This window comes from Sphaerodactylus townsendi, linkage group LG05, assembly GCF_021028975.2.
Source record: "Sphaerodactylus townsendi isolate TG3544 linkage group LG05, MPM_Stown_v2.3, whole genome shotgun sequence".
NCBI classification, from domain to species: Eukaryota; Metazoa; Chordata; class Lepidosauria; order Squamata; family Sphaerodactylidae; genus Sphaerodactylus; species Sphaerodactylus townsendi.
Genome location: NC_059429.1, coordinates 109,596,792 through 109,614,931, shown reverse-complemented (window position 1 = coordinate 109,614,931; position 18,140 = coordinate 109,596,792). Strand labels below are relative to the sequence as shown.

General features: G+C 43.7%; 1 protein-coding gene across 2 annotated transcripts in view; it reads right to left on the bottom strand.

The window, feature by feature from the left end:
• The window catches only part of RPN2 (ribophorin II), a 31,680-nt gene that overhangs the window by 6,495 nt on the left and 7,045 nt on the right, over positions 1 to 18,140 (bottom strand). For both annotated transcript variants that reach the window (XM_048497723.1, XM_048497724.1), the window contains exons 5-15: positions 15,702 to 15,777; positions 15,378 to 15,512; positions 12,523 to 12,699; positions 11,452 to 11,570; positions 10,635 to 10,740; positions 8,232 to 8,323; positions 6,594 to 6,708; positions 3,875 to 4,069; positions 2,110 to 2,196; positions 1,431 to 1,526; positions 722 to 797 (exon numbers count right to left, since the gene is read on the bottom strand). In XM_048497723.1, coding sequence (XP_048353680.1) covers positions 722 to 797; positions 1,431 to 1,526; positions 2,110 to 2,196; positions 3,875 to 4,069; positions 6,594 to 6,708; positions 8,232 to 8,323; positions 10,635 to 10,740; positions 11,452 to 11,570; positions 12,523 to 12,699; positions 15,378 to 15,512; positions 15,702 to 15,777 — 1,274 coding nt within the window. The remainder of the gene's footprint in view (positions 1 to 721; positions 798 to 1,430; positions 1,527 to 2,109; positions 2,197 to 3,874; positions 4,070 to 6,593; positions 6,709 to 8,231; positions 8,324 to 10,634; positions 10,741 to 11,451; positions 11,571 to 12,522; positions 12,700 to 15,377; positions 15,513 to 15,701; positions 15,778 to 18,140) is intronic.

Here is an 18,140-nt window from a genome sequence, read left to right as displayed (position 1 = left end):
ACACCAATGCACAGCATAGAACCAATGCATACTTATGGCCAATGACAAACTCCCACCAGCACCTGGCCTTTGGAAAGAACAAGCCAAGCTTCCAAACTAATTTTGCTGCAGTTATTATTTGCTCCAAACACCTATGCTTGTGTGTGTGGGGGGGGAGGGGGGGAGGGACACCTCACAAGGTTTAAAATAATTAGTTGGTTCTCTAAAAACCAATAGTAATTTCCAGTTTCATCAGGAAAGGTTTGCATGGAAGGGGATTAAAGGCGCTTGCTTTCTGAAGACTGTAGAGGATGCGTTCCTGGGCATCGGGAAGTGCCACTTTGCATGTTTCTGCGTTAGATGAGTTAGCAGTACAGGGGAAAACAACAGACTCGGCCACCAAAACATCAAAAAGTACAAGGAGGACATAGCTTTTCTCAGTCAAATTAGCAAGAACAGAAATTATAACTGAAATGGTGGATATAATGTGCTATCAAACATATCTAAAAGGCAAGCAAGGGAAGTTGAATATAATGATGGCTGTTAAAACTGATGGGCAGCACATGTTTAGCTGCGGGTGAATAATTCTGAAAGATGGAAAAGAGGGGGAAAGAGAAGAGAGGAATGTGATGCTTTTATGGCCATTATAGTTAATAGGCTGCCAGCCATTTGTCATCAGGTTTATGCCTGCAAAGCCATTTGAAAATAATGAGTGGGGGAGAGGAATGGCTCTGGAACTTACCTGCATGGCCCAGGTGAAAGACGAGGGTGCTTGGAGCAAAGCTGAAGTTGGAAATGTTGGCCCCAATCTTGATCCACTGAAATGTGACACATTGTGTATTAGATGACAGTGCCAGATGACATCAAACCCCACACCACACGGACCCTTGTCATTATGAAAATGCTCCTTAGATATATAAAAACAACAGCACAGATTGCAAAACAAGTATCTAAGCTTTTAAAAAATTCTAGTCCATATGGCAATCAGTTTTGATTGTCAAACTGGAGGCTAGATGAAACTGGGGACTCTCATAGGGAAGGGAAATCGGTTCATGTGTGTCTGCAGGGTCAGGGGAGAAATCTGATTGCCTGATTGCACGGTGGGTAGATTAGGGAGTCTATGGCACCCTGGCAGATAGGTCACCCTTCTAAATACTGAAACAGTTTCTCTGAAATCTGGCTGTAGCAGCCTGTGTTAATGCTGGCTCAGTTTTTCGAAGCTGTGGAGTTATATGTGCTAGTGGATAAAACCTAGTGGTATTCTAATTGCTGTTTGATGGTTTTAAATAAGAATGGATCGTAATTCTACAGATTTTTTTAATGCTTATGATCCACCTCAATCCCCAAATAGTGAGAAAAATGGAATTTAAAAAATCAACAAAGGAATAAATAAGATCCATCCTGGTTCGCGTAACACATTTTGGCAATTAATTTGGATCTGAAAAACTTACCAGAATGAACAGCAAAAACAGTGGGGAGAGTATCATGGCGGTGAAGGTGTTTGAAACCACAGTGGGTGGCCTCTTCTCCGGTTCCCTGAACAGGTGCTATAAAAGAAGAATTCCAGGGGGAAAATATCAGAAAGGTACCTGATCTCTAGCCAAAACAATCTGGGTCATTCTATCCACCCATGACTTTGATCACAGCCATATACCCCTTATTCTGCATTGTAGAACCCACAATATCAATGTTTAACAGCACCTGCTATTTAACCCAACTGCTTTCCCACCCTTGCTGTGATGGCTTTTCTTCATGTGTCACAGGGAATTACAAACATCCTCCTACGCAATGCTAATCTGGGAAGCTCTCCAGAAGGGAGTGGGCGTGGAAGAGGCCTCTAAGTACTGGCAATTTTCTTTTGTCTCTGTATGCCAGAAAGAGAAAACTGTGTGCTTGAAGCAAAACAGGAGGTGCCCTAATTGCTCAGACGTGAGGCTGGCGGAGCATCTGTGCATCCCAAGAGGAGAGAAAAAAAAATACAGCTCCACCGTAATGGTTGCATAACTCTAGTTTACAAACAGGAAGACTTCTTTAGTGACACATGTCTTCTAAAATAGCTGTCACAATAGCAGTAAAAGTCGACATCCCTAGAGAAAAATACAGCCAGCTTTTCATCAGCTGGGCAGTTACCTGTATCTCCGGTTTTGGAACAAAAAGACTCTTTGCGTGGACTATAGATGGTGCATCTTCCTCCGGGAACTTTATGACAACATCAGCCTGAAATGATTATTCGGTATCAGTGGAATTTGTGGTAGCTAGGTTAAATACACCTGGCTGATTAAAAAAAAGATTCCTGGCTAGAGATGAACAACATCACAGCAGTCCGGTGCCCTCTGAGAAACATTCCTCCAACTCCTATATTAACTGAATAACTATCTGCTATTAAAGAGAAAGAGGAGAGCTTACCTATTCAACAATCTTAATTCACAGGTGGTTAAGGGAAAAAAGCTAGCTAAATCGTACCAGTCAAAGTATGTCAGTGTTAATGGGCTATTTAGAGGCAATGCTTCCATTGTGATCAGTGGACTAATAATCCAAAGATGTGGTAAGAGGAGCAATTCCAAGCCATACATACTTATTAGTTCTTTACTTCCCCCAAGCTGGGAAGGCATTCCAGGTCATATGTACAAAACAAGCAAAAAATAACAGGAAAACAGCAAAAGGCTATACCATTCTTCTTAATTTAAAAAAAATGTATTAAAGAAATAACAAGATTGTACATAATCAGAGAAAAAAACCCAAAGTAGCCATTATAAAAGGCATTAAAACTCAAAAAGAGAACGTGAGCAACACTTCACTCAGTTATAGCATGGGATGGGGGGGGGGGAATCATAGTGTTGGTCATTATTGTGCAATTTCTTAATCTAATATATCACAAACAATGGTCTCAGATACTTTAACAAATTCCCTCCCAACAGTTTAAAATCAAGAAGCAATTCTGGAACAATAGAACATAAACAGAAGTGACAGTGGGTGTCACTGCTCAGCCAAAACAAATGAACTGGCCGCTTATTTTAATCCAAGGCTGAAGATCGAAACATCCTGAGGTCCGCTCTAGACTATACCATTCTTCATCCAGCTAATATTGAATGCTGCATTTTCAATCAACTTAACAGGATTAACTGTGCTGGATTTGTCTAGATGGAATTTTATCACTGTTCAGGCAATGCCAAGGCCTCTCCATATCACCTTGGGGATCCTGAATGGGGTGGGAAGGTGGCATAGAAATGTTTCAAATAAATATCCCAAAAAGTGAAGAGCAGTTGGGGTAATATCATGCCGAGGTCTCTCAGTTTCTCAAGCTGTAGGATTTCACCTGGCAGTTAGCCACATCCCCAGAGAGGATGTGGTATTACATAATCCCTGGCTGTGGAAAGTTAATCCCCTCAGGAACAGGGCGCTGCTTCATGCCTTTCTTTTAGGAACTCTAGCTCAATTTCCTAATGCTGTGTTGCTGCTTCCTTCAGCAACCAATCCCTCAGTGTCCAAAAATTCCTTGGCTCACTACCTTCCTTTTATCCATAGCACCGGAGGTAAACAAGAAGCCCTCGCCTCCTTGGTGCTGTGCGTGAAGTTTCCATGTGGCTTCCCAACTACCCTCTCAACCTCTCCTTTATGTAGAGAAAGACTATCAGTTCCTGGATATCTACTCATGATGTCATTTCCAGTGAAGCTCAATGCACTTCTGGTTGCTATGAGACAGGCTCCAGCAACTTTGACAGGTATCCGTGAAAAAATGAATCACATATGTGTTTTCAAAAGGAATATAATCTTATTCAGACTTGGGCCAGACTATCTCTTTGATGCAGCAATCTAATGTTTAATAAGGCAACCCAGTTCTCCCTAAACCCCACAGATTTCATAAGCATGGCATGGCGCAGCTGCAGAAACTTACCACGTTCCAGAGGATTGGGTTTTCCAGAGTAGCATCACCAATGATCAAAAAAAGAGTGTAGGTCCCAGAGGCTGAATCAAACTCTGTCTTTCGCTCTGAAGTATCCAATTCAAACTTGTAGATATTTTTGCTGTCCGGTTCTGCGACAAACACAACCTCTTGTCCAGTCTTCTGGTTGTGGAGCCTCACAAATGTCTAGAGGGAGACACAATTAAACTAATCTTGGCTATCCTCCATCATAGCAACAGAAGACTTCTGCAGTTGATGCACAGCACAGAGTGTGGTATACTGTAAGCTGCCCGTAGATCTCCTTCAGCGAGCATTTGCATGTCCTAAGCAAGTAAACGTGTTGCTTAAGGCAAAATGAAAGGTGTGTATTTGAGAGGATCCACCCCCTTTCTAATGCGTGATCTTCCCTCTAACAACTTAACTACAGAAATAAAAGCTGCAAGGGTATTGGGAAACATGATGTGTTTTATATTCCACGCTTTCAGTATCTTGCTGCCTGTCCACTTTTCCAGTGGGGAATCTGTGAGCCCTGATCTAGGATCCAAGTCGTGGGAACATTCCCAGGAAGGTTATTGCAGATAACAAGACAGTTGCAGAATTTCTCCATGTGTATGCATACAACAACAAAAACTCTTAAAAGCCACTGGGTTTCCAGATCTGGAGTTCTGAAAAATAAACCATCAAAGATTGTACTGGGAATCAAAAAGCTTTGGAAATAATTTGCGTCAAGGTCACAAGGCTGTTCTAACAATGCACCCACTGTTGGGACAGAGGCAGAAAAGCACAAGATTTGCATGCAGGAGGCACTTTTAGTTAAAATGATTGCAGATGGCCCGGCATCTTCAGATAGATCAAACGCTGGGTTCTAACAAGAACCCCATGCAATGGGTGTAAAAGCCTGTGCTTTTCCAACTGTGCACTGCATCCCAGTTTGTTTCTTGGCCCAATTAAAAAAAGCTGGCCTGGCCCAGGGCCCCCAAAGGGCAGCCCTTCGTCCACCCCAATCTGATCAAGCCTCAAAAACTGTGGATGGGGCCTCTCTGCAGGAACTTGCAGAACCTGACTATCTGGGACTCTCAAAGGAGGCTCTGCAGCAGCCATTGGCAAGTTATGGAACTTCTTCTTGGAGGCGGGGAAGGGTTCACAGAACAAACAGGACATTTTTGCTCTGGAATGCCTTTAAATTACTGTGCTGAATTGCTCTTGTTTGACAGACTATGTGGATATAATGATCTGCCTAAGCAGCCCAAACTGGAGTGAGCTCATCACAGCTTGAAACCTACATAGGATCAGCCATGGTCAGAACTTGGATGGGAGACCAAACCACCATGGAAAACCAGGGTTATTATGCAGGGGAAGGTGATGGCAAACCACCTCTGCTTGTTTCTTGCAGTCTATGAGGGGTCACCATGAATCTACTGCAACTTGACAGCACCTACTAGTTGTTTATTAGTTATTTGAGTTATTATTATTATATAATTAAATATAATTGATTAATTATTTAATTGCAATATACTATGGCTGCTGCTTTGGAATTCAATTGTTCTGCAGCATTTCAATATCATGATTGTACAAGAGTTTTTAAAAATGTTAACTGGTTGGAATACCGGGGGGGGGGGGGGGGGCTCAGAAATTAGTCAGTCAAATAAATAAGCAAAATGAAGACAGCAATGGCTGAGAAAAGACCAAAATGAAGACAGCAATGGTTGAGAAAAGACCTTGAGGCCTTGCAGAGACAATTCCAAGAAAAGCATTAAAAAGCCCTGGATATGTAAAGCAGCTGTGTTTGCTCAAACTACATCATACATAATGAAGTTGAAGCTGGTCCAGAATGCAGTGGCTCGGCTTCTTACGGGGGGTACTTATCAAGATCATATTACCCCCATGCTGCGCCGTCTGAACTGGCTTCCGGTGGAATTCCGGATCGTCTTCAAGGTGCTGGTATTAACCTTCAAGGTCCTTCACGGCTTGGGGCCCTCATACCTTCGGGACTGTCTTACCCTGTATGTCCCGAATAGGCTGCTGCGTTCTGCAATGGTGGAGTTGCTGGAAGTCCCCGGCCCTTTGATGATGCGGCTAGCCTCTACCTGGGCCTGGCCCCTGCCTGGTGGAACGCTCTTTCCCCAGCTGTCCGGGCCCTGTGGGAACTTGATGAGTTCCACAAGGCCTGTAAGACCGAGCTGTTCCACCGGGCTTTTGGTGAGGCTGGCCGCAGATTGGCTGCCCCCTTGTGAGGCCTTGCCATGGTTTTGTCATCTCTGGCAGTGCCCCTGCTGGTTTCATCTTGGGCGCTGCCAGCCCCTCCCAGCCTTAAGGCCGGCCTTAAGACCAGGTGCCACCGATATGATGCTGAATACTGAACTTCAAATGTTTTTAGATGTTTTAATTAATGTGTTGGGTTCTATTGCATTGTGAACTGCCTAGAGCCCTTTGTGGATTAGGCGGTCTATAAAATCTAATAAATAATAAAAAATAATAATAAAACTTTGACACTGTGCATCACAAAACTTCAATAAACTGATCCCCTGCCTCCATGTACTCAGGTGGGGAAAGCAAGACATTCATCTGTAATTTTCCTACCACCATCCAATGTAGAATGAATCCATCAGATGGTTTTTAAAACCTCCGAAATCATTTCCCTAAAGGCACATTGCCAAAGACGTCTCTGTGGTTATCAACCAGAGGACAAGAAATACATGATCTGACTAACCTGGTGAGGGATGAGTTCTGCTCCAGTGTTCACATCTACTAGCTGGAAGGACAAGGCGAAATTCTGATGACTGTCAGCAGTGAAGGAGCCTTTGGCTTTGGCTGGGTAAGTTACTCTAAAAGAAAAATACAACACAAAGCGGTTATTTATGAGTTGCACTGCAAGATTAATGCTGACTGCGCCACGGAGAGAAACATATCTTGCCATGACATGCCTCTGAAGATGCTAGCTATAGATGTGGCTGAAATATTAGGAGCAAAAACCATCAGACCACAGCCACACAGCCCAGAAAACCAGTTAATGCTGTTTACATGACAACTGGTGAGTCTTACAGGGCAATTCTATGCAGAGTTATTCCAGTCTAAACTGACTGAAATCAGAGGTAATTCTGAAATCAGAGTAATTCCAGGACTGCACTGGCCTGAGGGGACTGTTTTCTTTCCACCATAACGGAGGCCAACGAACCACAGCAACACGCACCAGGACCTGCACACGGTTATAGACCTGCAGTCTTGGCCTGCTGGATCCAGAAGCCCAATATGATCCCAAATGACTGAGAATACCCAGCAAGTGTTGGGAAGCAGGTTAAAATGCACTTAACATGCTGACTTGCTTTCATCTGACAAAAAAGACATTAGGTTGTTTTTTTTAAAAAAAACAAAAACCCTGAAAGATCTTAATTCACTGATCAGCCAGCAGACTGGCCTGCACAGAACAAGTAAAGAGGGGATGAAAGAAATGTTTCCGTGAGCCAGGGCATGAAGTGGAGGGGAGAGGAACAGCAGGGTACAATGAAGGAAGTGGTAGGAAGGGGAACAGCTGGCAGAATGCAGATGGGCTGACCTGGATCTGGGGGGAAAACAAGGAGAAAAAGAAGAAGAGTTTGGATTTATACCCCATCTTTCTCTCTTGTAAGGAGACTCAAGGTGGCCTACAAGGTCCTTTCCCTTCCTCTCCCCACAATAGACACCTTGTGAGGTAGGCGGGCTGAGAGTTCTGAAGAACTGTGACTAGCCCAAGGTCACCCAGCAGGAATGCAGGAGTGCAGAAAAACATCTGGTTCACCAGATAAGCCTCTGCCACTCAGGTGGAGGAGTGGGAAATCAAACCCGGTTCTCCAGATTAGAATCCACCTGCTCTTAACCACTACACCACGCTGGGGAAGGGCCAAATACTGAGGCAGAAACTTGTGTTGCAAGGGGATTTCTCTTATCTTTCTATGCAAGGCTGCCTGAGTGAAGAAGGCTGTGATCGTTCCTCTATCTTTAGGCATCCTGCATGAAGAGGACTGCCTCCCTCCCGGCATCCAATAGGGAGACTCGACACTTGAGAAGGGAGGAAGGATGAAAGGTAGTTTGTGTAGGCAGGCAAGCCAAGCGACAGTTATAGCTTTGAGCTGCCTGGTCATTCCTTGCTAGACTAGACAGCTAAACTGACCTGTCAAAAACAGTGTACAGTTGATTTATTTAGTGTAAATAGGTACCAAGAGTTTTAAGCATCTGTATCTATCAAAGATTGTCAACATAAAGGACTATCACAAAGCCAGCAGAAGAACTGGCTTGTTTCAATTCTTTTTTTTTCAGGCGCGAAGGCAAGCAACTGTCATTTTGCACCCAATTGTCTCTGCTGGTATTTTACCTAGTGGTTTTCGGTGCAATACTCTGATCTTTGTCCACAGTAAAAAGATCCACATTTGTAATGCCAACTTCTGTTGAGACCTTGACTTTCATCTGCAGTAAAACACAAGAAATTATCAACATGGTGACAAATTCTACATATTGTGTTGTGCCGAGTGTCAACATTCCGTCTCGGTGGCAGAATGACCGACAAAGGTGCATTTGGTTTGTAGTTTTTAGCACATGCTCCTGATGCATTCCATTATGCTAGCACAAAACCGAAAAACACAATCATTTTCTTATACGTATCCCCATAACAAAGACAGGATTGTGCAAAAATCTAACTGGAACAAAAATAGCCTAAATGCTAAGGTCTAATCAAAATTACTGTTCCTAAATAAGCCACTCATCATGCAAAGATGATTATGAAACGCCACTTTCACTGTCAAAACTAATCCAGTCATGCCGCAATTTTATTTTCGTATTCGGTGCTGCTTTGTACAGCTTTAAATCTGTTTTAATTTCAAGAGTTTACAACCCTTCCTCTTTTATACACTGGAATGAGGTATTCTTTCCCTTCTATGTGAAATTAATCTGCATTAAGCAACATAAACAATGAAATCTAGAACTTGAGGTTTCAAGAAGCAGTCACAAACACGTAGCCTCCCCACACCAGTAGTTCATCTGGTATTCTACAATCCTCTACTAATAAATCAGTCTTCTGACAACAAGTTGGAGTAACTTCCTTCTTTCAAATGGTTGCAAAATCTATATATCAACAGGTCGAGCCAAACTGTGAATCAGTTTGGAAAAATGAAGCAAACCAATGAATGCAGAGACAGATGCTCCAAATGTTAAAATCCCACAACTGGAGGTCCCAGCTAAAAAGAACAAAATACATAGCTTCCAGCCCTGAAGCACCCAATATGGAGCTCGTGTCAGCTCCAAAAATTCTTCCCTTTCTGAACTAGCCAGCTTCTTTTTCCAGAGGGTGTACATTTGCGTCACCATTCTCACATTCCCAAGTGTTTGTGCTCTTGTGTTTCACTCATATGCGCGCCACATCAATGTCATAAAACACAGTCCTTTTGTACAACTCTAACTCCAGTTTAGATCATTACTGCCAAAAACTTGGGAACATTAACTGCAATTAATGCTAATGGCAGCCTCTAAAAAACATATCTCCTGATAGCTTTCCCCAGTAACAACCTGGCTTATTAACAAGCCCTGTTCACTCCAGGCCATCAGCATTAACACAAGCGCCCCCCCTCCCCCCCCCCCGCCTCCACCGCTGCAGGTTTGCACATCACCATCAATCCCTTTCTGATGTTCTAGGGGAAATTATTACTCCAATTACCACACTGGCTTTTTGATCTGCGTGTCAAAGGTTGGCACTCGTAAACAAGTACTGCCTCCCAGCTTCTCACCTTTGATGGAGCAGTGAGACTTAAATGCTAATTTTTCTATTAAATAGTCAATCAGGGGCAAAACATCAACACAGAGTAAACAGCAATTAAAAAAACACCTGTACAGCAACTGTGTCCAGCTGCCATTTGTGTGACTTTTGGAATGAGTTTGAAAAAGCAAAAACAGGTTAAAAAAAATCCGAAGGAGAAATAATGATGCTTGGTACATCAAGATACAACCACTTTTAAAAAAACCACTATTGCACTGTTTTTTTTCCTCTGCATACCATGCTTTAACATCTGAACAGGATGGAAGAATTCAGATTTAAAAATATTTTTAATATGTTTGTACACCAAGCTTTCCCAAGAGTTTTGTTCTATACTTCCTCAGAAGGATTTACTTACACAATAATATATAAACACAATCTGGAATAACAGAACTACTACTACTACATTTTTGCACAATGGCACGCCAGGGTCTTTACAGAATGCTAAGGCAGCTGTAAGCTGGTAGGGCAAGAACCAAATAGGATGAAGGTGGGTCCAGGATTTCACAGCTAGTAGTGAGGGCTGACATAAGATAACAGCAGGATGGAGGGACCAGCTGGGAACAGTGCACATACAGTGTAAGACTTTTCATAAGAGGACTGGGCAAATTATTCAACCTGAACCCCCTGCATAGGTTAGCAGACAGTTTTCCTGCCCAGTTGCCTCAAAGTAGGATTGGAGGCAAAGGCAGGAACTATGATACTAAACCTTTTCTTCAAGCTCCTCATTATCAAAACATGCTGAGTTATGTTAAAGATAATACAGCAACTTGCTCAATTGTTCCTGGACTGGATAAGTCCTTTTGCAGGCAAGTGAATGCTCAGTCTTGAGGACAAGCCAAAGTAAATCCTGACCTGTATGGCAGAAGCAGGTTCTTTGGATAAAAAGGAAGGACTCAACATTTTCAGCTGAAGTAATTCGATCAACCAACTACTTCACAGACTGAAAGTGAAATCAAAGTATTTACCCACCTCAACTTTGTTGGCAATAAATCTACTATCCCCATCAACGCTGACCGCAAAATCATAGTAGCCGCTGGCAGGTTTGACACTCATGAAATTCAGCTCAAAGACATCTCTGTTGAAGACAAATAGGAATCAAATTGCAGGAAATTGGTGGGTCTGTGCCTGACAATTAGTGACACGGCCCCCTTTTTAAAAAAAGAATGGCAATGACATTTGCATCCATGTAGCTTTCCTCTCTAAATGGTATCTAAGCATACTATATTGCATATATCATATGCTGTCATACTATATTGCATATATCTCGATCGAGATATATGCAATGTAGTATGACAGCATATGATATATGCAATATAGTATGCCTAGATACCATTTTAGAGAGGAAAGCTACATGGATGCAAATGCCATTGCCAAATGCCATTTAAAAAACAACAACGGGCTGTGTCACTAACCAGTACAATATGAACATGATCATGTTGTGTATATTCTCTGCCCCCCACATTTTAGCTAAGGAATCTACAATTCTAGATTCAGAGGGAAGACAATAATGAGATATGCATAATACCCGTTTGGCATCATTTACTAGCTCCAAGACTCACACCTCACAACTTTCAACAGGCAATCTCGGGAGAGGGAAATGGTAAAGGCTGTGTTTACTTGTTCTATCTGAATTTAACTCCTTGGACACAAGCTTGATTAAGGTGTTGAGATCTGGCTACTGAGACAACAGTCCCTAGTAAAATAATAAGATTTTCCCCCTAGTGATTAATATCCAGGTTCCTCCACTGTGCACTGCAAGACAGAAATACCCAAAGCTTATTTTTACCTGGATAGGGCAAAGGCAGTTTGATGAAGGACTGTGGCTTTAGTAGCGGCAGATTTTGCGTGATCCAAGTTCACGCTCGCCTGAGTCAGTGGCTGGGACATAACATTGGTGATCTGGAGCTACAGAACAAGAAAGATGAGCAAGATTATTTTCCTCTCCAACATATGAAGGCCACCAGGCTGGGAAAAAAACTCCTGCAAGGGATGGAAGCCCAATGGCAAAAAATCCACATTTGCAGTCTTGTGTTCCTTGCCATTGTTCTCTGTGTGTCTGCCAAAGACAAACCTGGTTTTTTTACAATGCTTTTTACCAGGGCTATTTAACTTTGCAGCCTGCCCAATCAGGCAGGCTCAGGGTGATTTGCATTTCAACACACACAGCCTCTTTCCTGAACCTCCATAATTTCCTTTAAGAGGTGACACATTTCAGAAACCTCAAATTCTATTCAAACATTTTCCCCCGATTCTTTCAATGTAATTGTGGGAGACTCGCCCATCAACACCAGTCCTCCTTGTCATCTTACCCTTCCTAACTTTTCCCAGGTCTCCAAACTGACATCACTTACCCTCTCTGCTCATCTACATTTCTCAGCCCACAAAATTTCCTCCCCTGTCAACAGAGCTGAGTCCCAAATAGCCACCAGAAAAGCAGCCTCAGTAACTTCTAGGGCAGGTGTCTGCAACCTGTGACTATCCAAATGTTCATGGACTACAATTCCCATCAGACCCTGCCACCATGGCCGCAGACCCCTGTTCTATGGGGTAGGGGAGGCTTTGCGGTGGTGAACTACATTCAGGGGGTGTCTGGACCCTTTCCACCATGCAAGTCCAATTGCCACTGCAGCACTGCAGGGAGACCCATGCCTGAGGTGGGTTCAAATCCCCACTCTGTCATAGAAGCTGGCTGGGTGACCATGGGCCAGTCGCTCTCTCTCTCAGCTGATCCTGTTCCACAGGGTGGTTGTTAGAATAAAACGGAGGACAGGAGAATGTTGTAAGCTACTTTTGGTCCCCATGGGGAACAAAGTGGGGTATCAATAGCAAAAAAAAAAAAAGAAAATTAGCTGCTCACCCTGAGAATGGGTTGATGGTGAGACACGGCTGCAGGCCCATCAGGGACTACGATGACTGGCAAATGGTAACGATTCTGGGAAAGAGAGGCTGCTGCACAAGCCACGCTGAACGCCTCAGAAAGAGTCTCAAAGTTCTTCTTGCTGAAAATTGCGTTCACCAGCTGGATGATTTGATCCTGGAAAGGGTGAAAAACAAAGCAAGCAAATTCAGAGAAAATCGCAGATTCTGTTCAGATGGCTGAATTACATGCAAGAATGACAAGGGTGGATATTGCTCCTTCAGAAAGGGCAAAAGACACAAGGAGATACAATAGCCAAGGAGTTAGTAAAGAAGAAAAACTGTGGAGGACTGCTCTATGTCCCCACGTCATGAGATCCAGCTTGTAGGTTCAGACCCCTTGAGACACATGATTTTTGCAAGAAAGAATTCAATAACACCACCCTTCCTCATGTGGCCCCAAAGCTGCTGAAACACTGTTGCAAAGTCCTCCAGGGCACAATTGGAAGTGCCAGAGGTTTGCTCATTCCATCTACTGGAGCCTCAGATCTGCAGGCTAGAATCTGAGCTGGGTTGCTTTGACTACCGCCTGGCAGAGGGAAGCCTCTAGGCTCCATTTCCGTATCACCATACAAGAGCTGGCAGCGTGTATCTTGCTACTCTGTTCAGCAGCATTCGGAGCCTTCCTTCAGCCTAAGGAGACATCCTCACATGGAGGAAGAGCCACTGAAGTTAGAGGAGGGCTTCAAACTTTGCTGGGTTAAGTGGCAGGATCCATGCTGCTATTACCAGAGCAGAGGACTTTGTAGACTTGAGCAATGACAGGTTCCAGATTAAGTATTCTGACTGAATTCAAGATGTGTGCCTGATTAGTTCCCAGTGAGGAATCATATTTGCACTTGAAACATACTGGGGAATTTGGAAGTCAGCTTCTTCATAAATTGTTCTCACACACGTGGCTTGTGCTGCCTCCCCATTGCTCCGGCCAGGCTCCATGCTCAAGATTTTTATTAGGAACAAACAGTATAGCCCAAAAAACTTTTGTGTCATGAAGGGATACAGTATGTTCTCTGCTATACGCTCAGGGGCTGCCAAAAACTGGTGATGGAGCGTCTATCAGGGGTCTCCAACTCTGGTACTTCAGATGTTCATGGACTACCATTTCCATTGGCCCCAATTGGCCATGCCAGGACAGGCTGATGGGAATTGTAGTCCAAGAACATCTGAAGCGCCAGAGTTGGACACCCCTGGTCTAGTTCCTCCCATTCCCAATAGCATCTTAAAACTTCCTCAGTGCTACACCGTTTTCATTGGAAGGAGCTCAATCAACAATATAGATAGGAAAATCCACTGCCTTGTGATATCAACATTTGGAAGGGCTAGTCATCTGTATGCCATTTTGGAGGCTGCAGGATGTTCAGAGTAACATCTAGTCTGGCCACAACATTTCAGAGTTACTTTTAACAATTATTTGGCTAAAAAGGCACTGTCTCATTCAGATAAAAATAGGTGGCGGGGAAATCACAGTTCCTGACAACTTAATTTATAATCAACTTTGAATAATTATATTTAATTGGCCTGATTCAAGTAGTGCTGTTGGGTGTTTTTTTGTTTTTAAATTATACATCATTTGATGTCTGGGAGCCTGTAATGCATCGCATTAAATTCACTGGAATGACGGAGTCAAACACAGTGATATGAAAAATGTTTCAGCATCATTTGTTTTGCAGAAATGCTCATAAAAAGGGTCAGAGTGAACTCCACTTCCTTGTTCTTCTGCCCTTCCAGTCTACCATCATTTCTACTAACAATGAGATATGCTAGCCATTAATGATGTTAGCAATCCAGAGAAATACAGTTTGGGTGATTAAGAGATTACCCTACTTGCGCACGCATGCCCACATATACGTAAATGCCTCAGGAGATGACTTGCAAACATCTTTACCTGGACAAGCTCTTTAAATAACTATAGTCTATTGCCATACTGTCAAAGTACCAAAACTTGTTACAGCCCTTGCTCTTAATTTTGTGAAGTTTTCTATTCCCATTCTAGATCTCACTAAGATGCCCAAGACTATGTGGCATTTGAACAGCCAAAACACTTATGCTGGTAGAGTGGGCAAGCATGCCGGAGCGGCCCTGCAGTGACTCCAAGGACCAATCTGCCCTCCTCCCATGGCCCTCTCATACTAACTCCTCAAAATAACAATGCACAGCTTTAGAGTCTTTCGGTCTTTCTCTCACAACTGTAAAAGGCCCTATTGATCACATTTTCATCCTGCCCTTCATATAAAAACTTAGGATGGTATACACAGTTCTTCCCCTCTCCACTTGATTCTCACATTTACCCTGTGAGACAAGGTAAGCTGAAAGAGGGGTGCTTTGCACATAAGGAAAGGCTCCTGTGGCGTCCTCACTGGTGATGCAGCCGTTGCTAAAGCACAGCTGCAAGGGGGCTTCCGCATGGCAGGTTTCCCCACACTTTCGGCGTCTCAGTCCTTTATTCGCAACCCGCCCTCCCCTCCCCTGTAACACCAGGGCTTTTGCAAGATTTTTTTGTAATAAAAAAAGAACACCAGCATATCATTATATTAACATGCTGTACTAATGTATGCATTAGGTTCTTCAAATTCCCAGTTTTCACTTTTAACAAGCCTCTAGCCCTTTCTGTTGCTGAGATATACCTTTCCACTTGTATCTCTGCTGTCGAAAGGGTTACAGGCTTGCCTTCTTAAAAAAAAGGAAAGATGGGAATTCAGAGAACCTGTTTTCACTTCTAACCATGAATGTAATTTTTTCTTCCAAAACCACTACAGCACTGTCGATGAGAAAACAGGAGAAATACTCAGTGCATACCTCTTTCATTGCTGGCTCTGTCCCTACATGGTCAGACAGTCTGTAAGTAGCAGCCACAAACAGAGCAGTGGTCTCAAGTCCTTCTTCAAACTGCAGATACACCCCACCTAGGTCATCCAGTCGAGCGACAAGATCCTGGCAGCAATTGGAGATGTAAACCAGGTTATAACAAAGAGCCTTGCAGTAGCGGAACGTCAATCAGGTCCATCTAACCGGCACAGATTATTTCTCTCTTTGTTCCCCACACTCCAAGGAGTCACCTAACTCACAATGGGACTATATGAGTTGAAGGACAAATGATAAAAGAAATAACTGAATAAGTACCTCTATCTCTTCCACGATGCCACTTAAGTCCGCCTGCTGGGATAAGTATGATGCAGTCTGCAAAGCCTGAATTGTTCTGAAATGAGAAAAAAATGAAATGGTGAGGAAAGGATGAGGAAACAGTATGTGATCTTAAAAGTCGGGAACAGAACATTAGCTTCAAACTTGTCTACCCTGTTTTGAACTAGAATGAGAAAACAGAAGGCTCTAACGTTTCTTGTCTTTGAATCAGGGAATGAAAAAAGTCTCAAAAAGACCCACACATAGTGCAGTACAGTAGTCTAGCCTTGAATGAACCACAGCATGGATCCACATTGCCAATTTGGCTGAGTTATTATTATTATTTATTAATTTTCATATACTGCCCAACCCCCGAAGGGCTCTGAGTGGTGTACAGTAAGGCCAAAAGGCAACAACAATATACAATGATACATAATATAAATATAAATAACACAATTAAAAGTATTTAAAACAGAAGTATCCCACATATTTATTGGCGGCGCCTGATCCTACACTTGGGAGGGGACCAACAGAATGCCGAAGTTGGTACAACAGATGTTATATGGGGCATCAAGTGTGGGAGCAGGCAGTCCACGGCCAGCCTCCCCAAAGGCCCGGTGGAACAACTCAGTTTTACAGGCCCTGCGGAACTCACCAAGGTCCCACAGGGCCCGAACAGTTGGAGGAAGAGTATTCCACCAGGCAGGGGCCAGGGCTGTAAAACTGCCCTGTAAAACTGATGAGGCCAGCCGCATCATTGAGGAGCGAGGGACTACCAGTAAATTCGCCTCTGCAAAGCGCAGAGACCTAGTTGGGACATTTGGGGTCAGGTGGTCTTGAAAGTATGAGGGTCTCAGACTGCAAAAGGCCAACACCAACACCTTGAAAATGATCCGGAATTCCACTGGGAGCCAGTGCAGGCGGTGCAACATGGGGGAGATAGATCTCTTATAGAGCCAACTGCCAGAAGACGAGCCGCCGCATTCTGGACCAGCTTCAGTTTCCAGATCAGCCGCAAGGGAAGGCCCATGCACAGGGAGTTACAATCGTCTAACCTGGAGGTGACCATTGCATGGATCACCGTGGCCAGGTCAGCTTGGGAGAGGTAGGGAGCCAGCTGCCGGGCCTGGTAAAGGTGAAAAAAAGCAACTCGGGTAACATGGGCTACCTGAGTCTCCATGGAAAGAGGTGAATCCAGGTGGACCCCTAGGCTGCGGGCCGAAGAGGTTGGTACTAAAGAGACCCCTTCCAACACCGGCAGTTGGAAATCCCCAATCCCCTCTCCACGACCCAGCCAAAGGACCTCTGTCTTTGATGGATTAAGTTTTAACCTGCTCTGCTTCAACCAATCAGTGACCGCCTCCAAACAATGCTATAGAGTAGCAGGGGCAGATGCCGCCCCCCAGTTAAGATAGGAGTTCAGCCGCTGTGTTAAATGAAACTGACAGAATACTTTTTTTGTAGCTGCACTAGCTTACTTCTCCAGTAATTATGCTGGGTCCAGTATAACTTCTACACTCGTAACTGAATCACTGGGCCCCACTGAAAGTGAAAAGCACAGTATCCAAGATCTTTGCCTTCCCAACCAGCACTACTTGTTTTATCAGTACATGGTTTCAAGCAGGAGACAAATTACTGCAGATTTAATGACCTGTGGAATGGGCCCTCTTGAGTCAGTGACTGTTTACTGAAGTCCTTCAAGGCTTGATGTAGTCTTTACAAGCTTCCAACAACCAAGTAGTACAAAGATCTATCATGGTTAGTGGATCAACATGGTTCATAAATGAATCAGATCTACTGGACAGTTTTTGAAAGAGTCACCACTGTATTACTACTATCATCCACATCAGATTGCAATTGAAAGATTTTGTCAACAAAAAACTTTGCAAAGGCATCACACAGACTGAAAAGTTGCTACAGATTCAGAGGTTTGGATTTGGGGGCCAGCAGGTGCTGAGCTACTTTGGACAGCTGAACTGGGGGTGAATTAGATGGTGCAATGATAGCAGTGACGTAGGATTTCTTTCCAGCGTTCACTGTTGCCTCAAAGACCTTCCAGTAAACTCTATAGGCTACTCAGTGCTACTCAGCTTAAAATTCCCACCAACACTGTTCCAGGGATCTTCCAGCCCTCTTCGAGTCGCTCAGCTTAGTAGTAAGCCAGGCTGTAGGACTGGGAGAGGAGGATAAGGGCAACCACGTCAATCACTTTCAGTAACTTCTCATTCAATGTTCCCACTATTCTTTCAGCAGAGTTGTTTATTAGGATCTGAAAATTCTCCAGAGGATTCTGGAAACCAGTCAGACCCAGTCAACTCTGGGGGTTGACCAATTTAACCATCCTGCCCTCTTGCAGAGCACCAGTGCCACATTCACTTGTGTTTCGAGCTGGTAGTGGTCAGTTGCTAGATCCCATGCAAAAAAATTAAATCTCAGGTG